At 39.7% G+C, this 25,305-nt stretch overlaps 1 protein-coding gene across 1 annotated transcript; it reads left to right on the top strand.

The window, feature by feature from the left end:
* The first annotated feature begins 2,177 nt into the window (after window positions 1-2,177).
* GALNT3 (polypeptide N-acetylgalactosaminyltransferase 3) lies at window positions 2,178-24,599 on the top strand. The gene is made up of 10 exons (XM_026647770.1): window positions 2,178-2,692; window positions 5,961-6,133; window positions 7,782-7,931; window positions 10,936-11,170; window positions 13,258-13,375; window positions 13,825-14,025; window positions 18,297-18,428; window positions 19,424-19,525; window positions 23,397-23,549; window positions 24,148-24,599. Exons 1-10 carry the CDS (start codon window positions 2,178-2,180, stop codon window positions 24,268-24,270), a joined length of 1,902 nt encoding a protein of 633 aa, XP_026503555.1. The 3' UTR covers window positions 24,271-24,599.
* The last annotated feature ends 706 nt before the right edge of the window (window positions 24,600-25,305 follow it).

Genomic DNA, 25,305 nt, shown 5'->3' with positions numbered 1-25,305 from the left:
GACTTTTGTTCTAGAAGTGCATGGTAGTTCCCATCTAATCTATTTGATGTATTTCTGAGGCACCTATCTGCTTGCTATCATAATGTGTACAACAGGATGTAGACATGTACTAAGTAATATGTAAAAGCAATACATTCCTCCTTGCTTCTGATAGTAGCAGCAACGAGGCAGAAATAGTTTAGGTGCAACAACTGTGTCCTTCAACTGTTCTCTCCTCTCTCAACAAAAACTCTGTACTAGTATCTCTTGGTATAGCAATCAGCATTTGTGGTTGTATAAAATTCTAGAAACTACCTTTCACTAAATAATTCATACATGTAGTGGCATTCTTTCCTGCTCCCACAAAGTTCTCTTTTCAGGGGATGTCAGAGGTCCCTTTGTCCAGGCATTTACTGTTGGGTCCTGTGTAAGGATTCAGTATGCATACAGACAAATGTCCAGTCTTGTTATGGAGGCTTGTTCTGACTACATTGTTCTCTCACCCTTCCTGGATCTTAGTTAATTCTAAGTGTATGTTCAGTCAAGGAAGTACTAGCCAAATACCCCCTATTTCCAAGTCACTCAGAACAGCAGAAATATTTATTAAGGAGAAGGATCCTAGGAGGTCAGATATTTCCCAAAACTGCCTCCACTCTCATTTACAGTATGCTTTCCCCATTCTGCAAATATTTTCTGTTTCAGCAGGATGTTATAACTTGTTTAATTAATAGTATTTCCTAGAAGGAGAAGTTAATGTTTGTTTTTGAAGAGTTGGAGGTTAGACATATGATTAAGTAGCACAATTATACTAATCTTTTATTTTGTGGTTTAAAGGCAGGTATATCTGATGTCCCAATTGAGAACGAGCTAATCCAGCAATTCTAAAACTTGCTTACTATGTGTAATACTTAAAAGTACTTGATACACCAATACTAACTTTTTATAATTAGGTGCAGTCATAATAGATCCTTATTTTGACACGTCTAAAAAAAATCCTGCTCTTTTCTCACAGTTACAGAATGAGCTGTTTTCCTCTTTTCTCTCTCTCTCCATGGGCAACCTTTGAAGCAATAGACCCAGTGCTGCACTTCTCTCAGGGTGGAATCCCACAAGTCACTTTTAGACTGGGTCTCCAGGCTCTGGCACCTCCATGTACCAACTGTAATTACTTCAAACGCCTGACTGTGTTTGGCCATTTGCACAAATGTTTTTCAGGAGCCGTGCACAGTAATCTGTGTATTTTCTTATTTAAAATATAGCACCTCTTTTCCCATTAGACAGTGAATAACTATATTGAGTTTAGCCAACTTACTGGTATGATTCTTTTGGCCTCTAATGCCAGGGGCTCAAAAACCTCTGACCCACTTGATTATGGTGAATGGAAATTTTGTCTGAGTGGGGTCAAGTGGGACGAGGAAAGCTGTTTGTTCCCTCTCTAGAGGGAATAAATATAGGAAGGCAGGGAGCAGAGCAGCCCAGTTGTTTCTTTCTCAAGAGTGGGACTCGAACTGCCAAAACAACTATATTTTTCCTGGGATGGGGAGGAGGGATGGAAGAACAAAAAGGCCACTAATCCTTTGAGACCAAGAGGGAGGAGCTGGAGAACAGAATGTTCAGGTTCAGAGGAGGAAAATCTGGGAAGCTGTAGGCCTCTACCAGGAGGATAGCAACTCGCTCCTAAGTCCTAGACTGCAGGCTGAAAAGAGGACCTCTGCAAAGAGGTAGGGGGCAGAATTGATTTATGGGTTTGGAGTGTGGGAGTGAACGTGTGTCAATCTAGTGTAACAAAATAAAACAATAATTAGTAAAATGGAGGTCGGGGGAGAGAATTGGGCGGTAACACACTCTTTAATTTTATCCAGGCTAGTATGGAATTATTCCTTCAACATTTGCCTAACTACATACAAAATACTACATTAAGAGAACATTAAGGTTGCAAAGTCAAACACTGAAAAGTGAGGAAATGCCAGAATTAAGGTTGCCTATCTAACCTTAATGTGGCCCCCTTGTTAAATGTTACAATTGATTTTCATGTTTTGTACTTTTGCATCGTAGTGCACACTTAACTGCATACATATTAATACTTTTTTTTAATTTACAGGTGTTTCCATTTCAAGAAACATTATTGTGACCAGTTTGATGCTAAAGAACATCTTTAACAGAAGTTTTTATAGATGTGATAAACTTTTAATACCAGAATGGCTCACATAAGAATACTAAGACGATTGTTTAAGAAACTGTTTTCCCACTGGAAGCTTTGGAAGTTTAGCATTGTTGTTTTTGTTTTTCTAGTATTTTTGTTTTTGTTACAAAGAGAAGTAGGTGTTCAAGACGCTGAACATGAACCAGGGATTGAACCAATTGTGGGAAAGAAAAGTGATGTACTAGGTTTCATGTTAAATGCTGTGAACAGTATTAAAGGTGCAAAGCCAAAAATGCAGATAAAAGCACCTGTTAGGCAAACCAATATTCCTGGAGAGAGACACTGTTTGCCAGGACATTATACACTAGCAGAACTGAAACCTTTCTTAGAGCGACCTCCTCAGGACCCCAATGCCCCTGGAGCTTCTGGTAAAGCATTCAAAGCTATCAATTTAAGCCCAGAAGAGGAGAAGGAGAAGGCGCGTGGGGATGAAAAACACTGTTTTAATGCTTTTGCAAGTGACAGAATTTCTTTGCACCGGGATCTTGGACCAGACACTCGACCTCCTGAGTATGTTGAAATCCATACATTGAGAATAACATAATTATCAAACATAGAGAGACCCAGCATATTCTCAGAGCAACTTGGGCAGCATTTAAATACACTGAACACTGCAAACAGATGTCATATAACAGGGGTCGGCAACCTGTGGCATGCGTGCCAAAGACGGCACGCGAGCTGATTTTTAATGGCACGTGTCTGCCTGCCGGGGTGCCGGCCCCACTCAGCCCCCCCCCCCCGCCCACCGCTCTCTCCTCCGGGGGCAGGAGGCAGAAGCTTGGTCCTGCCAGCGGCCAAGCTCCCCCCCGCCCCCGCTTCTTCCCCCAGTGTGGTGCTTTCCTGCGCCGATCAGCTGATCGCCCTTGCCAGGGGGAGGGGGAGCAGAGCCGCAGCATGCTCACTGCTCCGAGGAGGTGGCAGAGAAGAGGTGGGGATGGGGCATATCCCCTCCAGCCCCCTGCCGTGAGCACCCCCACGAGCCGAGCACCCCAGCCCTCTGCCCTGACCCCTGAACCCCCCCAACACACACACACCAAGCCCTCTGCCCTGACCCCTACACCCCCTCACACACCTCCAGCCCCCATTCTGACTTCTGCACACCGACACATACCCAGCCCTCCCACAACCCATACCTGACTCTTGCACCCCCCCACATCCCCACCCTGAGCACTAAACGGGAGCTCCTGCAAACCCCCCCACCCCCCTACACACACACATTCCCACCTGCACCCCCGGTCTGGAGTCCCGGCTGCTGGCCTCTTGCCAACCAGGGTCCCGCAGGCTCAGGGGCAGCTCCAGGCACCAGTGCACCAAGCATGTGCCTGGGGCGGCAGGCCGTGGGGGGCGTTCTGCCAGTGGCTGTGAGGGCAGCAGGCAGGGGCTTTCGGCAGCATTCCTGTGGGAGGTCCACCGGTCCCGCGGTTTCGGCGGCAATTCGGCGGTGGGTACGCCGAAGGCGCGGGACCGGCGGACCTCCCACGGGCATGCCGCCGAAAGCCGCCTGACTGCCGTGCTTGGGGTGCAAAATACATAGAGCTGCCCCTGCGCAGGCCCCGCTCAGCCCGCTGCCGAACTAGGTGAACTGAACCCCAGGTCAGCAGCGGGCTGAGTGGGCCAGCGGCGTAAAATCAGCATTTTAATTTAATTTTAAATTAAGCTTCTTAAACATTTTGAAAACCTTGTTTACTTTACATACAACAATAGTTTAGTTATATAATATAGATTTATAGAGAGAGAGACCTCCTAAAAAACGTTAAAATGTATTACCGGCACGCGAAACCTTAAGTTAAAGTGAATAAGTGAAGACTCGGCACACCACTTCTGAAAGGTTGCTGACCCCTGCTTTAAGCCAAAGTCAAAGAGATTGCATTTTTTTACATATAGGAAGAACTTAACCCTTTATGCTCCTACTTGATAGGTAATTATAGTATCTATATGGCATACATACTGGGAAATGGCTGGTGTTTAGAACAAAAACAATTATCTGGCTGATATGTAATAACCAAACACAGGAAAAATAAAGCTTTAAATGGTTTTCTGTGTTGCTTGGTGAACCATTCTGAAATTTGTATATCTGTTCTCATGAAGTTTTAAGACCTCCATTTACATGGTCTTTGAGTCATGTTTTTTCAGATGCAGATGCGATATGTATGCCTGGCAAAAATGAAGTTGTGCTGTTCCACCTGGCTACCTAGTAGCTGCCACCCACCTTTCTTTCCTGTCAAGCAAGTAGCAGTAGAAGTGATTTTTTTGAGAATGGAGCGTGGAAGGATTTTGCAGCGTCCCTTTCTTTGTAGTTCCTCTTCTCCTGTCCAGAAGTTATGTAGCTTCCGTCCTCTCCTGCTGCTTCTCCTCAACCCTCCCAGTCATGGGTAAACCATGCCACATAATCTTTTCTTCCATTACATCATTGGGAGTTGTCTGCTGGGTACACTGAGCCCTCAAGTGTTGTAGGCCAGCAGATCTGGGACTTGTGCTCCTGCTTTGCACTTGTACACAGTTCCATTTAAGTATCTTAAAGAACTTTAAAACGTCAATGCATTAAGCTTCATCTCTTCTGTGAACTAAGCAAGTATTAACCCGACTTACAGATGGGGATGCTGAAATACAGGCTACATAAGTGGCACAGGCAGGAACAGAACCCGTATCTGACTCCCAGTTTGGTAATTTTCAGTCCCAGACCATTCTTATTTTCAATAAACGCAAACATTTTTATCTGGGGTAAAAGACCAAATTAAAAGTTTTTCTTTTTTGTTTTGTTGCTGAGTTGTTGCCTGTTATGTGGCTTTATTTGTGTGCGTATTGTTTTGAAATTAGGAGTTGTTAAACTTTATCTTTTAGATGAAGATAGTTTCTTTCTGGATAGTATACATAAATGAACTTTAACATTAGCCTTGATTTGTTAAGACATCTTGTTTGTAATGTCATGTAGACAGCCAACATTTTTAGGAACATAGGAATGCTGTACTGGCTCAGACCAGTAGTTTGTCTAGTCCAGAAGTCTGTATCCAACAGCGGCCAGTACTAAATGCTTCAGAGGAAGGTGCAAGAAATTATTTGGTATGCAGGTATAGGTGCAGTTATAGACAATGCCCCCAAGGAAAGTCGTCTCCTAATCCTTAGTAGTTAGAGCCTGGTTATGAAGGAGAGTGTAAATTCCTTCCAAAACATTTGATTTTTCCTCCCCTTCCACTCCCAGTATTTACTATTATAACTCTGGATATTCTTATTATGCATCTTAATGTCTATACCCTTCTAAGCTCTTCGACTCAATGACTTCCACAGACTGACTGACTGCATTCCAGAAAGTATTGTCTTTCAATATGCCACCTTCCAGTTGAATTGAATGTCCCCTTAAATCTATAATGCTCACTTCAGTGATTAGTAAGTAATAATAATGCCTAGGAGAAACTGGATGAGTCAAAACCTGCATGCACAATTCCTATTGACTTCCATGGGTGATATATGGTTGTATCCAAGAGGAAAACTGGACTCTATTTCAAAGGTACTTGACATTCCTGGTGTCAGAAGTGACTTCATTGCCCAAATAGATATTCATGAGGTATTAAGAATTGGCCATCAAGAATTCTATTTGAGATGCTGTATGACACTTTCCATTTCTTTATTTTCCAATGTTTGGATGGAACTAGAAATTATAAGAGGGGGAAAAATAAAATGTCAGTAATTTCTCTGTTACAAAAAGGGTGTTTTTTTTAAAGACTGAATTAGAGTTCATATTAAATTTTATATAATGTCTAAAATCTCTTTTAATCTTTAGATGTATTGAGCAAAAATTTAAACGTTGCCCACCACTGCCTACTACAAGTATCATAATAGTTTTTCACAATGAAGCATGGTCTACTCTGCTAAGAACTGTTCACAGTGTGATATATACTTCCCCTGCCATACTCCTAAAAGAAGTTATTTTGGTGGATGATGCCAGTGTAGATGGTAAGAATTTTTTTTTTTCAAATCTTACTTTTCTAATTAATCCATGTTAAGATTACATTCGGGATTAATCAGTCAGTGACATTGGTTTTGCATCAATAATGGTTAGAAAGAATGAGAAAGACCTTTATCTCTTTGCTTAGTGTGTGTGTTTTCATTTGTAAACACTTGTGTGTGTAATTAAGTTTACTTAATTAGTTTTAATACTCACATGCAAGATAGAAAATAGAAGGTTTTTCTCCCTTCTGTTTTTAACTCCATTTGGCAAATATGGATTTCTTGTCTATTCATCCCAGTGTTCTAAGTCTATACCTCCCTAACACAAAGTTTATGTTTAAATGGTTTATTACTGTTTAAATTGCATAACAGTGCCACTGTGATTTAGTGACCACATTAACCCTTGGGGCAACAAGTTATATTGCACTTTGTAGAAAAAGGAGTCCTAGGATAAAGCAACCTACTACTAATCTATGATTATAGGCAATGTTTACAATGATCTGCAAACATTTCTACATGTATCCCTCTTTAGGACTGTAAATGGTCTTATTAAACTAAATGTTTGAAGATAAGGGACAATATGAGAAGAAATGATTACATATTAAAAGGTGGAGCTCTAGGTAATTGTCTAAATAATCACAGGTGCATATACTTTGGATGATTACAAAGCCAATTTTACAAACTTGCATACACTGAATACTGAGGCAGACATCTGAAAGAACACACCTATGGTTGTTTGCAAGTCCACGTATTTGGAATATCAACAAAGTTGGCGATAGGGTGCATTCGGAAGCAGAAGGCCACTTAATATTAATATGGAAGTGAGAAGTTACAAAAACTTCAAAGAAAAATTAAACCTGAGAGGGAAATAAATCTTCTTAAAGATCTTTACCCATCTGTATATTTAGAGCTCCTACTGTGGGTAAACATTGTAGCTCTTGATTGTTTATGCTTGCAAGATGTGCACATGCACCCATATGTACATGCAAAACCTGCACTTATGTGTATTTGTGTATGTAATTTGGGTGGCGAGGTGCACAATTACTGAGTTGTCTTGCAACATTAGGTGATACAAATGCAAAATGCAGGCCTATTGGAAATGTCCCTTGCACTGTGAATGCTTTTATCATTTTTTTTGTAAAGTAGAATCAGTAACGACCAACAGGAACTGCTCTTTAGTAGAAGTCACTCCTGTCAGAGACGAATTCAGGTTTTTTTTTTTAAGTCTTGCTTCCACATTGCAAAATCCTTTAAAACGTATTTTATTTGGACTTGCATACACTTGCATTGGCTTTTGATGCCTACTATAGAATCTTAATAATCACATGGACACAATAGTAATAAAGTTGAATGCAGGCTACCTGTGACAGAAATACTGATTTTATTTTAGTCTCATCTAAATGAAATGGTACCCATTGTTTTCATCTTTTAAAGCTTTAAGAATTGGAATGGTTTCTCTTTAAATATATATTTTATAAACCTCAAATTCCAAAATATGTTTAATTATAGGCTACTCAGCAAAATTTAACCTTTTCAAAAGTTATATTTTAACATACTAGCATGCAAAGTTGATCGTGACGTTAAAGAAAAAAAATTAAGGAATCTCAGGCAATGGGTTTCTATTGAATACTCTGAAATTTATTTGTCTTTTCAGAATACTTGCATGATAAACTAGATGAATACGTGAAACAATTTCAAATAGTTAAGGTAGTCCGACAAAAGGAAAGAAAAGGTCTAATCACTGCAAGATTATTAGGAGCTTCAGTAGCAACAGGAGAGACACTCACTTTTTTGGATGCACATTGTAAGTACATCTGTGCTACTTGTATGATATATAGTAGTAGTATTTAAAATATCAAATATTTAGGAAACTATTGTGTTCATTTTATAAACCATCGTTTTCAATTTTACTTTGTTTTAATTTCCTTCTCAGTGTTAGAAATGTAAACTTTGCCAAATTTACCTTTAATATAAAATAAGCCTGGCGAAAGTTAATGCAATGCTGTCTAGAACAGTGCTTCTCAAAGTCAGGCCGCCGCTTGTTCAGGGAAAGCCTCTGGTGGTCCGGGCCGGTTTGTTTACCTGCCGCTTCCGCAGGTTCAGCCGATCGTGGCTCCCACTGGCCGCGGTTCGCCGCTCCAGGCCAATGGGGGCTGCAGGAAGGGCGGTCAGCACATCACTCGGCCCGCGCTGCTTCCCACAGCCCCCATTGGCCTGGGACAGCGAACTGCAGCCAGTGGGAGCCGCGATCGGCCAAACCTGTGGACGCGGCAGGTAAACAAACCAGCCTGGACCACCTGGGGCTTTCCCTGAACAAGCGGCGGACCGGCTTTGAGAAGCACTGGTCTAGAAGAAGTGCTCAGTTGCTTGTGCCAGGGACTCTAAAGAGTTGACAAAATTGTCTAACTAAGCTTGGAGTCTGGACGAGGAAAGGGGGAGCATGTTCATTCTGATGAACTATAGCATTTCTGAGTGCTTTATAAACATACATTAATTGTCATAACCTTCCTGTGCAGCAGTTAAGTACCGTTATTCCTATTTTACATATACAGAAATGGTTGCAGAGAGAGATTAAGTGACTAGAGTAAGAGGGTGTCAGTGTCTGAGCTGGGATTGAACCCAGGAGTCTCTTGCTATTGATCCATGCTAGTTCACTAGAGCTCTCATACTGCCGAGCTAACTCTCCTTGGAACCCTCGGCTACAGTGGTAGCTAGGGTTACCAACTTTGGTTGGATGAATTCCTGGAGGTTTCATTGCATGACATTATCTTTAATTCCTGGAGACTGGAGGACAATCCTGGAGAGTTGGCAACCCTAGTGGTAGCTCATCAGGAAGCAGCAAGGTTGTAGGCAGTTGGTGGTAGCTGAGAAGGAGCTTCTTGTGGATCTTGGGTACCATCGACCACTTATAGCACAGCCTACTACTACTGTGAATTGATTTGGGGGTCTTGCTAAAACTGTGAGATCCATGGCTGTGGGGGTTTCATGAATTGCAAAGGCCATGAGCAGGTATATGGTGAGTAAGTAATTTATAAATTTTAACAGTGACAAGCTTTCAGATATGATGATCAGTTTATATTGGCTTATATTTAAGGGTCTCTTCCCATTTGAATTGTTAACTATTAAGAAAGTACTAATCAACACTTACTTTTTAAATAGGCACATAAATAACATTAGTCAGCTAGATCATACTAGTGAAATTTGATGCAAGAGTAGGAAAATCTTTTAAAAAGAATTTCTAGCATAATCAAGAATTATTTACCAAGTATTTTAATGTTCATGAAACATTACAAATTCTAAAATGATTGTTATGGAAAATCATTCCAAAATGCTTAATGTTGTAGTTATGTTCCTGAAAAATGCGACTTTAAGTGAAACGATGCTAAGTGAATCCAATTTCCCCATACGAATTCATGTAAATAGGGGGGGTTAGGTTCCAGGGAAATTTTTTTTTTCACCAGACAAAAGATATAGTATGTGTATGTGTATATTTTATATATAAGTTTTAAACAAACAATTTAATATTGTACACAGCGATGATGATTGTGAAGCTTGGCTGAGGTGGTGAAGTCAGAGGGTGGGATATTTCCCAGGGAATGCCTTACTGCTAAAATGATGAACTAGCTTTTGGCTGAGCCCTCAAGGGTTAACCCATTGTTGTTAATGTAGCCTCACACTCTACAAGGCAGCACAAATCGAGGGAGGGGAGACAGCATGGCAGACAGAGACACACACCCTGTGTGTGAGAGAGAGAGATGCACATTGCCCCTTTAAGTAAGCTGACCCCACTCTAAGTACACTGCCTTGTTAAATAGATAAGCAAGTTGAGACAGCAGCTGCTACCAGGAAGCTCCCTCCATCCTGAGTCCTGTTGTGTCGTGTGGCCCCCCAATGGAGATGGTGTAAGTGGGGTTCAGGAGCAGGGGGGAGGGGCACACCCTGACATTAGCCCCCCTCTCTCCTGCCCCTCCCTGCACAGCAAGCAGAAGGCTCCTGGGAGCAGTTCCAAGGCAAAGGGCAGGAGCAGCACATGGCAGTGGGGGGAGGGACAGCTGCATTGCAGGCAATTGATAGCCTGCTGGGCGGCTGCTGCACAGGGAACTTAGGGGAGCTGATAGGAGGGCTGCCAGTCCACCCTGGTTCCAAGATCCACCCTGGTCCGCACCAGCTAGTTTCAACGGGCTGCTCTTCGTGCAAGCAGTGGACAAAGCAGGCGGCTTTGGGAGTTATAAGGGAGCATTGCACAACTTTAAACGAGCATGTTCCCTAATTGATCAGCAACGTAACAAAGAAAGAACGTATATTTTGTTTCTCAATTACTTAGAATTGCATGTTCGAAATAAATTTTTTTGATTCACATCACACTGGATGTCACAACTTATAGGGCTGAATCTTTCATTAATTATCTTCAGCCTTAGCTCTTTGATTGCAAACTGTCTTTCACTGTGTATCTCTTGTTCATGCCTGCTCTCATCCCAGGGCCTAGCCCAATCTTCACTTCACTCTGTCCTCCTCCTGGCCCCTTTTCTTAGTAAAAGTTTGTTTTGCTATTTTTTTTTTTTTTTTTTTCTTCTCTTTCTTTTTTTTCTTCAGACACATGATCACTTATGCCAAAATCTAAGTCCACTCAGCAAGGTCCGCTTAGGTGCCTCTAAGCTATCATTTAATCTTTTAAAGAAAAAAAAGTGTGGATTCTACAAAACATGACTCTGTTCAATAATAGTCCCTTAATTATACTTTCATTGTGAAGAAAAATTCCAGTGCTTCATTTAATTAATTCTTTTCTCTCCTGCCCCTCATTCCCATAGGTGAATGTTTTTATGGCTGGTTAGAGCCATTGTTGGCACGAATAGCTGAGAACTACACTGCTGTTGTAAGCCCTGATATTGCATCCATAGATCTTAATACTTTTGAATTCAGCAAGCCTTCTCCTTATGGACATAACCATAACAGAGGAAATTTTGACTGGAGTTTATCATTTGGATGGGAATCTCTTCCTGAACATGAAAATAAAAGAAGAAAAGATGAAACCTATCCAATTAGGTAAACAGTTGAGCTTGTAGAATATTTGAAATTCTTCACTTTGCAAATGGTTTGCTAAAAAAGTTCTAATTAGCAACTCCTAAACAAAGCATTTCTTTGCCTGAAGATGGGAATAGCAGCACTGGAATCAGAAGTCTTAATATCTTATGATTTGAGGTCTTTCACTTATTGGAATATTTTCTCTAGATTTTATTTTTTTTACAAATCAGATTTTTACAAACAACTTTAAAATGATAAATATAAACACATTGTCCTTCTCCAGTAGATTTTGTTTGTAATTTCCCATAATTGCTTCCAGCAATGGAAGCAATGTTAGTCTGTCTACGTGAGCACTTCTATCAGTTAAATTTTTAACTACTACATCATCTAATTCTGTTCTGAATGGAGTTAGATAATGTGGTGGTTAGAATGCCAGTAGCCTGTCTATGCTAGAACTCCCAATGGTGGATCTGCAGCTACAAGAAATTTGAGAGAAAAATGCTAGTGTAGACACAGTTAGTCTCCATAATGTATACTGGTTGAAACTGTCTCATTGTAAGGCACTTATTTAAACTCATACTGGGGCATAGTACTGTTTCACAGCAAGGTAACAAAAATATAGCAGAACCATCCCATGTACATTAACAGAAAAACTAGACAAAGGAGGACTAATAGAGTATAAATGTGGGTGGAGTGAAAATAATTTTCCTGAAATGCAAGTATGTTTTCTGTTTTCTCTCTCTCTCTTTTTCTGGTGTTTAGTTCTAAAGTTCATTGCATTGGTTTGTTTAAGTGCCATCCATCCTGATATCTTAAAGAACTCTTGATGTCTTGTCTGTCATAACTCATTAGTAATGGCTAATTATTATATGCCTATTTATAGTGTTTTGTACCTTTCATCGTGGGAATGTAAAATAGACTTGAATGATCGGCGCATTGAAAAGGTGGGGGGGAGGGGGGAAGAGAGGAGGAAATACATACTTTTCATTAGCTCTGCTGCCCGGGCATCAGCTTTTTCTGTTTGCTCATATTTCACATCTTGAAATGCTTCAAGAATTAAAAAAAAAAAAACCTTAAGTGGGGACTTTATGGATGGTGGCAAGTTTGTTAAAATGTCCAAACTGAGAAAACAAGCTTGTTGTGTGTGCCGCTCATCATCTTACAAAGATGGCAGACACCCATATCCATCAACTACTATGTCCATAATAATAATTTCTATATTTAGGAAGTACTTTTTTGGCTTTCAAAATGTTTTGTAAATAAAAGTTTAGATGTGCTACACAAACATTTTGATACAACCTCTTAAACTGATGAGAGAAATAGCCTATAAGTTATTTATGGCTACTGATCCAGAAAGTTCCACATCTGCATAAGACTATTTTTCTTACATCTTCCGCAGAGTGACATGAACTGATGTTGCACCCTTCAGAATAAAGCCAGAATTAAAATATTAAGGATCACCGAGAAGATGGCAAATGGGCAAACGGACCCTTTTTAATATGGTTTAAGAAATTTTTCTGAGCAATCCTTCTCAGAGACAATATAACTGAATTCTGGTAGAAGAATACCCACAAAGAAAGGTGCATCTCCCCCAAATTCCAGAACAGCTGGGGTGCTTCATATCATGGTACTGAATAGTCATACCTGGCCAGGCTTTAGGCTGAGTACCAGTATGGAATAACACACATAGTGGTTGATCTCAATACATTGGAGAAAGGCCAGACATCTTTACTGATGCTCTCTGCCCTTTCAGCAATTTTTTGTCTGTTCATTGGATCACAAGGTGCCGCCAACACAGTTTAGTTACTTACAGGGATGGAAAAATGCATAAAGTTAACTAATGACCTGTCTACCTAGGAAAATTTATTGATATAAATATACAGCTATAGTTATTCTAGCATAACTCCTTGTATGAACACTTATTCTGGCATAAGAATGCCTTTTTCCAGTTTAGTTTGTTGTTCTGGAATAAGCATATGCACACAGGGAATTACACTAGTATAACTGCAGTGGTATAATTATGCTAGTGAATTTCCCCAGGTAGAGAAGCCCTTCAGCCAGTTTAAACCTTGCATCAGTAACTTACTTAATGGTTTCTCTTTTTGCAGAACACCTACTTTTGCTGGAGGTCTTTTTTCAATATCGAAAGACTATTTTGAATATATTGGAAGCTATGATGAAGAAATGGAAATATGGGGAGGTGAAAATATAGAAATGTCTTTCAGAGTAAGTTTAGAGATCTAATCATACGTCTGGCCTTACATCAGTCCAGTAAATGTGTCCTCAAAAAAACACACAACCCCGCCCCCCATCCCACCCCACCCTGAAACCATGGTATCAGACGTTTGCCCTAGTTGCCCAATTCACCAGAGAGGTCAAGGACTGAAAGAACATGAAGACTGAGCTATCACTAATCTATGGGCAGAAAATAATAGAATAAATAATAGGCTTGTTCACTATAGTAAGAAAGTGTGTTTGGATTTGATATCCAAAATTTATGCTTCCAACATTCACCTGTGGACTTGAGTTTTGATTAACATATCCCATTTTCTAACACAACTAGAGCTCTTACCTGGATGTTTAAGATGAAACATTAAAATTGTAAAGTAGATGTTGTTTTTAGACCTTGTAAAAATTCTAACTTCAATGGACTTATACAAAAATACTATCACCAGGTATGGCAATGTGGTGGACAATTGGAGATCATGCCTTGCTCTGTTGTTGGCCATGTCTTTCGCAGCAAGAGCCCCCATACTTTTCCAAAAGGCACTCAAGTGATCACACGTAATCAAGTTCGCCTTGCAGAAGTCTGGATGGATGAATATAAAGAAATATTTTACCGGAGAAACATAGAAGCAGCAAAAATTGTGAAACAAGTAGGTGGTGGTGGTGGTATTAGAAATCACTCTTGCTGCATTGAAAGTTTTGGTGAGCAAAAGTTATTTATTGACAAAAGTATGTAAGACGTCTAGATAGTCTAATCAAAAGTACTAGGCAGGACAATGTTTTATTTGCTCAAATATCTAGTAAATAAAGATAGGTGTTTCACTTGCTCTTGAATTCTGATTGTTTGCTCTTTAAAGACCTATAATTAGAGCTTGTAAGGTAGGGTACTCACCACACCTTTGTGTCAGAGTACAATGCTGCAAGGGATCCTTGTCACCAGCCTGTCCTGAAGACCGTTATACCTCTCACTGGGTCTTCTGTGGCTCAGTCCTCCAGCCAAGTCCCCTTCCAGGGTAACAACAAGATCCAAAAACCGCTTGGGGTTATTCTTAAGCTTGTCTTTTGGGGTCAGTCTTCAGTCTCACCCTGGGCTTAATATGCTTTCCATTGCGCTTTCGTGCCCCTTCCTCAGGGGCTACTAGGGGAAACTAGGCCCATTCTCTACTCTGGCTTTCAACCCAGGGACCCTGTATGAAGCAGCTAGCTGTGCTCCTTCAGACATGCTGCTGTTTCCCTGCGCCACTTTCTACCTCTAAGCCTCCTTGTGCTGTTTCCCCACACCCTGTGCTTAACACAGCCTCCCTTTGGTTCTCAGGCCCCTAGCTTCTTCCTAGATACTCCCAGCTTCTCCTTTTTCTTCTGAAATAATCCTTCTTTCACTCCATTGAAGTGCTTTTAACTACCCTAACTTAGAACCTCCTCTACAGGAACCTAACCTCGTCCCTGTGGAGCCTCTTGCCTGCTTAAACCCTATCTTTGTCCGCCCCCATGGGTTTCTCTCCATGGAAGAGTCTAGTCTTCTTTCTACTGAAATTCCTTGGATTCCTTATAAGATTCAGGTGCCTAATGATCCTTACCTAAGTCTGCACCCTCAGCCCAGGAGGCAATTAATCTATCAATCACAGGTGCACTAATTGGCTCTTCTGCCTATCACCTATTAGGTAAGGGGTTGAACCCCATCAAAGAGCTGTTTGAAAAATGTTGATTATCAAAAACATATTTTTGTTGGAGTAATAAAAAGTGAAAAATTTGATTTGTTTGTCCCTCGTGTTTTTTCTGCTATCTCAAAAAACAGTTTTTGCAGGCCTTTCATTTTACCAAATGGCATAATTCCATTTTTACATCACAAAAAAAGTTTTTGTTCATTAATACAGCTGAGACAGCCATTTGCAAGCAAAAAAAAATTGAACTGGCATATTTTTATGAAAATGCTGGAAACTGGTAAATGGTTTCACTGACCAAAATTTGGTGACTTTTTCATAAAGCAATTTTTTTTTTTAAGCAAATGATTTGTGAAGGGAAAGTTTGTAGAAAAACTACACCTAAGTGCCTGAACAGTGGAAATTTATCAGGCAACCATCAGGCTACTGAAATATCTTTGCCTTGAGATAGAAGAAACACTGACACTTAATTGAAATTGTTTTCTACCGTATCTATTCCATTAGTGGTTCTCAACCTTTTTTCATTTGCAGACCCCTAAACATTTTCAAATGGAGGTGCGGACCCCATTGGAAATTTCAAATGAAGGTCCGGACCCCTTGGAAATCTGTTGTCTGTGTGTGTGTGTGTGTGTGTGTGTATATATGTATATATGTATATATGTATATATATAATATATATAGTTGAATTCTGTTCAGTTAGTTTTCAGTCTGTCTTTCGCAGACCCCTTAGACATAGTTTGTGAACCTCAACAGTCCCTGGATCACAGCTTGAGAATCTCTGTACCACATCAAAATATACAGTAAAACATCTAAAATAGAATAATCTGTTTAGATGCATTTTCACATTTATTATTTTTTTTAACAAAGTATCTAGTGGGAGATTGAATCTTGTCCATGTGTACCTTTTTAGGCTGTAAGTTGAACCATGCTTAGTAACATTGGGCCAAATTTATCCCTGATGTAGCCCCACTGACTATTGAATGAATTTGGTCCAATATCCCTTTATTTTAACACACAAGTTTCTATTTAAAACACAACCTTCTTAGCTAATTGCATATTGTAAAGAAACTGATTATTCATTGTACTAATTGACTTTTATTCTGTTGTTCTAAGGTTCATTTGGGCTTTGTGTTGCCCCTTTGTTGTTTGAGCCCAAGAAATGTGATTTATAGCTGGAAACTGTTCCTTGCACTTGGTTACAGCTATTATCAGGAGTGGCTTGTTCATTTAACTTGTTGCCAATACATTAATTACATTTACCAAACAGGTGATTACCACTCCTTAGTAAATACAAATATTTAGGATACGTGTGTCCTGTGTGTGTGTGTTGAAGAGAGAGAGATGAAGAGGGGGAGGGGTCTTACAGCAACAATTTTGTTGCCATTCAATATTGCTATGGACTTTACTTATCATATAACATCTACTTTTCCCCTTCATTCAGTTGGTCTCTCTCTTATCCCTTACACAACAAAAACTTATTTGGGCCCCTGATAAAGAGTCTTCTCTCATTTTCTATACAGTTTCTGATTCTTTCTTGACCTTCCTCATGGTGCAGACTCATAGAAATGTGAAGCTGGAAGGGACCTCGAGAAGTCATCACTAAGGCTGCGAGTTTGTCACGGAGGTCACAGATTCCGTGAGTTTCCGTGACTTCTGCAGCGGCAGGGGCAGCTCAAGCAGCCCCTGCACCACGCGCACCGGCCGCTGCTGGGGCAGTCTCGGGCCACCACGACCCCTCCTCCCCCCCAGCAGCAGAGTTTGGGTGTGGGAGGGGGTAGGGGGTTGCTGCACCAGATGGGGGTGAGGCGGGCTCTGGGCAGCGCTTAACTGGGAGGCTCCCTGGAAGTGGTGACATCCCCCTTGCTCAGATGCTAGGTGATGACGGGGATTCCTTGGAAGCCTATTCCAAAGCTTAACTACCCTTATAGTTAGAAAGTTTTTCTTAATAGCTAACCTAAACCTTCCTTGCTGCAGATTAAGCCTATTAGTTCTTGTCCTAACTTAGTGGACATGGAGAAAAATTAATCACCATCCTCTTTGTAACAGCACTTAACGTATATTTGGTCTGCTAGCATGTCTCCCCTCAATCACAAGACTAAACATGTGCTTAGTTGTTTTTTTTAGCCTTTGCTCATAGGTTAGGTTTTTCTAAAAGTTTTTTTGTTTTGTTTGTTTTTTTGCTCTCCTCTGGACTTGCTTCATTTTGTCCACATCTTTCCTAATGTGTGTCACCCAGGACTGGACACAGTACTCCAGCCGAAGCCTCACCAGTGCTGAGTAGAGTGGGACAACTACCTCCCTGGTCTTACATACAACACTCTCTTGTTAATACATCCCAGAATGATATTAACCTTTTTTGCAGCTGCATCACATTGTTGACCCTTCTTCAATTTGCGATCCACTATAATCCCCAGATCCTTTTCAGCAGTACTACCACCTAGCCAGTTATTCCCCATGTTATAGTTGTGCATTCGATTTTTCTTTCCTAATTGAAGTACTTTGCACTTATCTTTATTGAATTTCATCTTGTTGAATTCAGACCAATTCTCCAATTTGTCAAGGTCATTTTGAAATCTAATCCTGTCCTCCAAAGTGCTTGCAACTCCTCCTCCAATTTGGTGTCATCTGCAGATTTTATAAGCACACTCTGCAGCTATTATCCAAGACTAACCCCATGCACGCCCCACTAGATATGCCTTCGCAGTTTGACAGCAGCACTCCCTGCTTAGCAACGAACAGAAGGTATTCCTTCATTAGTTTTGTATCGGAGATCAGAACAGAAGCAGTTTAATGCTGTGTTTTATTTCATGAACAGTACATACACACAGCATTAAACTGCACTGCATGTGTGTGTGTCTTCCACTACATTGCCTTACTTTGACAGCCTCACATTTACACTTAGACTAATTTATTGTTAACCTAATATAATGTGTTGGATTTTCTTAACGTAATCAGTATTACGTTTCCCTGCTCCCTGTTGCCATTGAGGACCCTTACAGCACTGCTTCAGAGGAAGCATGGGTTTGCTCTGCCTGTAGCAGTTGGAAGTGTGTGTAAGAGGTCAACGGTGCTTTGTCTCTATAAGTCTAATAGATGCAATTTTTATGTATTAAATGTATTTCTGTGTTTTGTTTAAACCCAGTATTTTTTTAGATTTAAATATTAAACTCAAACACTTGTTTAGTGCTACTCTCCAGGACATCTCCCAGACAGTTATACAAATCTAATTTGTTATTGTTTTGGGGTGTTTTTCCCAACAGAGCACATTTGGAGACATCTCAAAAAGACTTGATTTAAGGCAGCGGCTACAGTGTAAAAATTTTACTTGGTATCTAAATAATGTTTATCCTGAGGCATATGTACCAGACCTGAATCCTCCATTATCTGGATTTGTGAGTGTATTTCCAATTTTGGTTAATTTCTGTTTCACTATATAATCCTACCACTGAAGTTTGCCTGATTTCAACCCTAAAGTAGTATAAACAACAGTACTAGCAAGTTTAATTCAGTTATTGTTAGCATGATTCTAGAATTTCCCTGACTAGTGTGGGAATTCTTTTCTCCAAATTTTGCTAGAAGAACATTCTTTAGACTCATTCTTTAAGCTTGTGTATACTTGTATTTTTTATGAAAATCTCCCTCATGACTAGCACTGATGTAGCTCCACAAGTGCACTTTTTACTTGACTGATCTTTCACAACCCTGTTCAGATGGTAGTAACATTAGTACTCCTACAGTTTCTAGCTCTGAAGTGGCTGCAGCAGCAGTGTTAATTAAATGGTGAGAGGTTTTCCAGAAATTGTCAGTATAAATGCAACTTTAGATGGTCTGTAACATGGTTTTCAGAGAGAAATCCCTGCTCAAACTGATGAGGGAAACTGTGCTAGAATCCTGTTTTAGCTTTTCCCACAACTGTCTTTGGCTCCTTCCACACTGTCTCTTGCATGTGGATTCTTTCTCAGCACTTATCTATAAGGCCATCATATTTTCCTGCACCATATTACTCCTCATGTGTTATAGTCCTATAAGATATTAGCCTACTAATATTGGCTACGTTCAGGTGCATTTGGGAGTAGTTAATGTTTATTGTAAACTATTTTGTTTTAGCTTTCTCATACAACCTTAATAGGTTGCTTGCCTTCTTATATTGCCAGCTATTCGGAATAGAGAATATGTCTCCCTGAGTGTGTGGACAATGCCTAACCTATTGTGGGTACTATCAGAATACAATAATGAGGTTTAGTCTAGCAAAGATTTAACTTCTTGTGTGGACAGGGTTGTACATTTAAAGATATAACTTTAAGTAAAATAGCTGTTTACTCTTTTTAATTGTTGGCAAGTTTTAAATAACTTAGTTATATGCAAAAATAACTTGTGTTTTCTTCAGTTAAAAAATGTAGGTAGACGTCTATGTCTAGATGTTGGCGAAAATAACCATGGTGGCAAACCATTGATTATGTATACCTGTCATGGACTTGGGGGAAACCAGGTAAAATGTTGTTATACTTAATTTCTTTCGCAACTGGTCCACACAGATATAACACATCCCTATGCAAAGCTTAATTTTCCTTCTAGTAGTTTTGGCATACATATTTTAGTATGAAGATAAGCTAATTGTTTTTGTTACCTATATTATTCTTGCATGAGAGGACAGTAAATATAAAAATTGTAAGGAAGTTTCTGTGATCTTTCACTGTTATGGTTCAGATCTTCAAAATTGCTTGCACAAAAACTGCACATGTAACTTTAGACAGACAAATACCCAGGCGCATTCATGCAAGTGAGAAATTGCATACACATACAATGGTATTTTTACCGTAGAAGTGGTTTGAAATTAGTTAAAAGAAATAACTTTGGGTATCCTCACCTATAATAGCAGAAGCTGACACTGTAATAATTGCAAACTGTATTACAGAGGACCTTTTTTTTTTTTTTTTAATTTAGAAAATTGTTGGTGCAAATTTCTAGTATAACTATATTCTCAGGAAGAATTGAACCTCCATTTCTGAGTCTGGGCTATTCAGTAGGCCTTCCTTTAGTTGAATTTACAGGGGCAGTTGGATGAAAAAATTTCTGGACACATGCAGAAAGTGCACAGAATAGATATCTCAGCCACATGACACCAGTTCACTGCTCTGTCATGCAACTTGCAGTTCTTCCTCATTTGACTTCTCTGCTACAGAAACACTTCTTTTTCCTCACTTTTCCTTTGTAAATGTTATCTTGATTCTTCTTTTCTCTTATTCTTCCTCCTACTGCTTCTTTCTCTGTCACCAGGACTCACGCTGTCAAGGAGGAAGCCGGTGGGAAACTGTCAGTGGGTGATCGAACAGCCAGACCTGAGCTACCTGCCCTGTCATGCTTACAGCCTCATAGTGGGAGGTCAGAGTGGTCTGCCCTGTGCCAATAAAAATCTAGCATTTTGAGAAATATAACATTTTAAATTGCTGAATTTCCCAACAGGAGCTCTCCTTGACACACAGCTCTTGGGGCACGAATTGCCTTTTAATGTGTGTTACAGCACAGTGCATCTCTGATACTGAGTCCTCTAGCCACTACTGTAGCGTTAAAAAACAAAACAAAAAAGAACTGTCTATGCTGCTTTCTTAAATGCTGCCTCACACAGTCATTAGTAGTAAATGTTACTAAAAACACTGTAAACATCAGTACATTGAATAAAAATAGTTGTAACTGACAAGTTATATAATGCGACCCGATATAACACGGGTTCGCGTATAGCGCGGTAGCAGCAGGGCTCCGGCGGTGCTTTAAAGGGTCTGGGGCTCCGGCTGCTGTGGGGAGCCCCAGGCCCTTTAAATCACCGCTGGAGCCCTGGTGCCCCTACCCCGGGGCTGCGGCAGTGGGGCTTGCCGGCGCTTTAAAGGGTCCGGGGCTCCCCGCAGCGGAGCCTGGAGCTCTTTAAATCACCGCCGGAGCTCTGCCGCCCCTACCCCGATATAACGGGGTTTCAGCTATAACGCGGTAGGGATTTTTGGCTCCTTACAACCGCGTTATAGCAGGGTAGAGGTGTACCTGTTTCTTTTATCAAATCTTTTTTTTATAATTCTCTCTTCCTCTTTTTCTCAGTAAAATCATTGGATGTTATCTATGGTATGTTCAGTTGTTAACAGTGTTTAACAGCTGCACAACCTAGGGGGTCTGATCCTGCACCATTAAAGTAAATGGAAATTTTCCCGATTAATTTGAATGAGAAAAGGGCAGTTATAGGTCTGTGCTAGCTGACTTGCTATGTTAGTCTTTTCTATTATACAGCATTTTCCTTTGGATCCCATTCACTATGTTACTTGAGGGATTATGATTCTATATTAATCTCTTTAGCAATTTACACAAGCTTGGTACAAAAGCATGGTATTAAAAGATCTGCCACACAAAGGCATAGTCTGCCATATTTACTTTAATAAGTTGTCTTGGTGAAGTGAAGCAAAATTCCACATTTTTTCTGCTCAATCATAATATTCTGAATCTTGTTAAAATTCTTTTAAGATCTGTATTTATTGTAGATGGTGCTGGTAGTGATGTGTGTAGTTAAAGATGCTCAGCACTTCCTAATATAACAATGCATTTTCTGTTGCTTATAAACTTTGCCAAACTTTATTAGTTTGGGTTGAAATTTTCCATGCTGGGTGTCTGCCTCAAGGTGATTTTTTTTTATTTCAGCAAAATATGGTACAGCTATATCTCAAAAAGAGATTAGGGAAAAATACTAAACTCCATATTTAGCAACTCAGTGTTTTGGAGCAGGGACTTAAAATATGGAAAGGTGGTCATACTGATGTCAGGGATGTGCCTTTATCATCCCCGTAAAAAGCTGCCAAAATTTGGCTGACTTTTGAGCGTCTAAAATCTCTGTTAAGCATATGCTCAGTAGAGATACGTTAGAGTTTGTAAGCTAAATTCTGTGACTATTCCATGTACACTGCATGCTGCATCCCAGGTCAGCAGGGGCTGAACAGGACTTTCTCTGCAATTGTTCCTCCTGGAGATCAGGGGCCTTTGTGATGTTGGGTACAGGAGCTGAGCGCAAAGAGACTGTTTGTTTGTTTTCCCTGTATTCTCTCCCTGCTAGGGCCCAGGTAGTGAGGAGGAGGAAGCTGACTGACTGGAGTGCATAGGAGTGAAGAACCAAACTTAGGGGTGTAGGCTGAGAGGATGGGGGAGACTGGGGTGAAGAGCCTTGGGGAGATGTGGGTGTGGGAGACCGTGACTTGGCGCTGATGAACAGACTGGTATAATGAGGGAGATGAGAATAGAGGAGGCTGGAACTGTAACAAGCACTGGTTGGAAGGGCTAGGTTTTAGGTGGGGACATAGGCAGAATTTTTTTTAATAACTAGAGTACACTCCCATAATAACCCAGGATTCCTGAATCTCCACATTCCTCTGTGGTCATGAAATGGTTGTGAAACACACTGGCAAAATGTGTGCCTACATATCCTTTTAGTGACTAGCCTCCATAGAGGACAGCAATCTACTATTGTTATCAGTTACTCTATGAAGTCAAGTGGCTGAGGTCTGTGCTGTGGACATAAAGGTTATAACCCTGTTAATGAACCAAGTGGGAATCAGTACATTTCCACATGATGAAATTTGTTGTTTTCAGTTGCTTTTTAAAAAAAATGGTAGTAAATTACATAGAAAAAATACATTAAAAGTCAAGTAATCAAAAGTGCTAAATTTATGCTTTAATGCTAAAATTAAAGTAGTGCATGCAACCTTAATTGGGCCCCTTTTATGAGGCAGGGTCCTATGGAAAAATAGTAACGTGATCATGTAATAAAAGATTCTATCATAATTCAGGGGGCTGAATTAAGATTGTAACATAGTTTTTTGTGTAATAATTAAAAATACTAGCTGTAATACTTAATACGTTTCCATGTAAGCGAAGTATATGAATATTTTACTTATGTAAATATTTGCATAACATGCATGATAAATATTTGAACCTGGATTCTATATTTAAACTGTTAGATAACAGAATGATACAATGTTGTATGCAATGGTGATGTAGGAGTGTTGGTCCCAGGATATTGGAGAAAGAAGGTGGGTGAGGTAATATCTTTTATTGGACCAACTTCTGGTGGTGAGAGAGACAAGCTATCGAGTTAGTTTTCCAGATCTGAAGAAGAGCTCTGTATAGCTCGAAAGCTTGTCTCTTTCACCAACAGAAGTTGGTCCAATAAAAGATATTACCTCACCCACCTTGTCTCTCTAGAATGATGCAATATATTTTTAAAACTTGACTTGTTTTTGTCATGGAATTTCAAGGGATGAATTTAGTAGCTGTGGTTGCTTGTTCCCACCTAATATGTGAAAAAAGGAATTTAATTTTTATTTATATAGTACTTTGAATACTCTGAACACTCTGAGATTCGACATAACATTCAGAAGGAGCTCTGTCTGTATGCTTCTCAAGGACCAGTGCAGCTTCGGGTCTGTAACTACAAAGGTCAAAAAACATTCACCCCTGGAGAAGAGAAGTGGGAACTTCGAAAGGTACTTCCAAGCAATTTATGCAGTAAATAAAGATGCATCTATTTTAATTGAAAGAAAGATTTTTTTGGTCAATTATGAGTTGCTACAGGGTTAGCATGACTTTATTTATAGCAAAAGACAAGAATGGATAGCTCAGCTCTGGGGAAAAAAACATGTATAGACATTTTCACCTTTAGGTTGCAGATTAAAATACAGCCCACTCTGTTGGCTATGCTGTGGCAAATGTAAAATGATGGTCTCAGTCCAGTTCCAGTGGAGAAATGTCCACATCACAAAAAACTTAAACAGTGGGTGCGTTAGCACCCATGTTGAACTCTCTTGGCGGAAATGCCAAGGATCAGCTGAGCATAGAGAATGGACTTTTCTTTCATCCCTAGAAGTGGCCCCTCCCTGACAGCTTGATATAAATTTGTGGGACAATGTGGGGCAGTTTGTTGTGCTATTGCATGGTGCTTTACCTGTTTGAATAAATAGGGTTTCAGTCTCTGAGTTTACCTGTTGGGCTCTACCCTAAAAAACTAGCAGTAAATTCACAAAAAATTACAAAAAAATATTTAAACTTACTCTGTGTGCTGTTTTTCTCCCTTCTCCTCTCTAGGATCAACTGTTGTATAATGCAGCATTAAATACGTGCCTAACGGGAAACGGAGAACATCCAAGTTTGGTATCATGTAATCCATCAGATCTATTCCAAAAATGGGTTTTTGGCCAAAACAATTAAGTACAGCTACTTATAAATAGGAAATATTTTGTTAAAAGGATACATCCGCTTTGTTAAAAGGATACATCTGCCTTGTGAAAAGGATATATCCACTTTAAAACTGTGACCATATATGCACACTTCATTTTTTAAAATGATGCAAAGCTAGCTAATGTAAAATATTCCAAGAGCAATTTTCTTATTTAAAATAGTATAAAATTGCACAGTTGCAAAGATCCCTTAAGCGTCTGTGTAGAAAATACCAAAGAATATTTTGAGGTCTCCACAGGTAGGAAAAATGTTTACAATATGTTGGAAATGTAATTTCCACAATAAGCTTAGCTTTTTATATATGTTAACCACTGATTTTACAGATATTGTAATCTCCTCTATTTTGGGATAAAGTGTAGGGTTTTATATATTCTCATTTTGTAATGACTGCAGAAAAACTGGTCAATGAAGGTTAGGAGATGGATCTTCGTACAGTGTCTGGAAACTATTGTGCCTTTATAAGTGGTAATATTGTTTTAGCACTCAGTTGTTTGACTTTTCTGCTGACAGTTTCACTTAAAGAAAAGTAAATGAGAAAGGAAAAATTTAAAAACATTCTTAGCACTTCTCTCTCCAATTTTACACACTTAAAACAATATTTGGACCCGGAGATAAAGCCAATGGGAAATCTTAACCCACTCAATTTCTAGCACATCAATCTTTGCTGAATGCAAGAAAAAAATCCTTCAGAATTTTTATTGAAGTATGTAATTCATATATTCTTTAAATGGAAAATATGTATTGTCCTGGTATTAATCTTATATGCTTTTTTTATTTGAATCCAATACACATTACCATTTTTGCCAGCATTTGTCACAGATTTCCTAAACTGAAGATTTTTTTTGTACTTGTCGGTTTTCATAAATTGCAGAACATAAACCTACTATTTGTTGCTAGCACTCTGTTCATTACTGTTCTTTTATTCTGTCAATAAATGTTACTATATTGTCTGCCTGTCTTAGTGATTCATGTAGTATATACTGTATGGGTTTCTAATGCGTATAT

The sequence above is a fragment of the Terrapene carolina genome, unplaced genomic scaffold, assembly GCF_002925995.2.
Source record: "Terrapene carolina triunguis isolate 2854851 unplaced genomic scaffold, T_m_triunguis-2.0 Scaffold62, whole genome shotgun sequence".
Lineage (NCBI taxonomy): Eukaryota > Metazoa > Chordata > Testudines > Emydidae > Terrapene > Terrapene triunguis.
The sequence above is the reverse complement of the archived record's forward strand: the minus strand, read 5'-3'. Positions and strand labels throughout refer to the sequence as shown.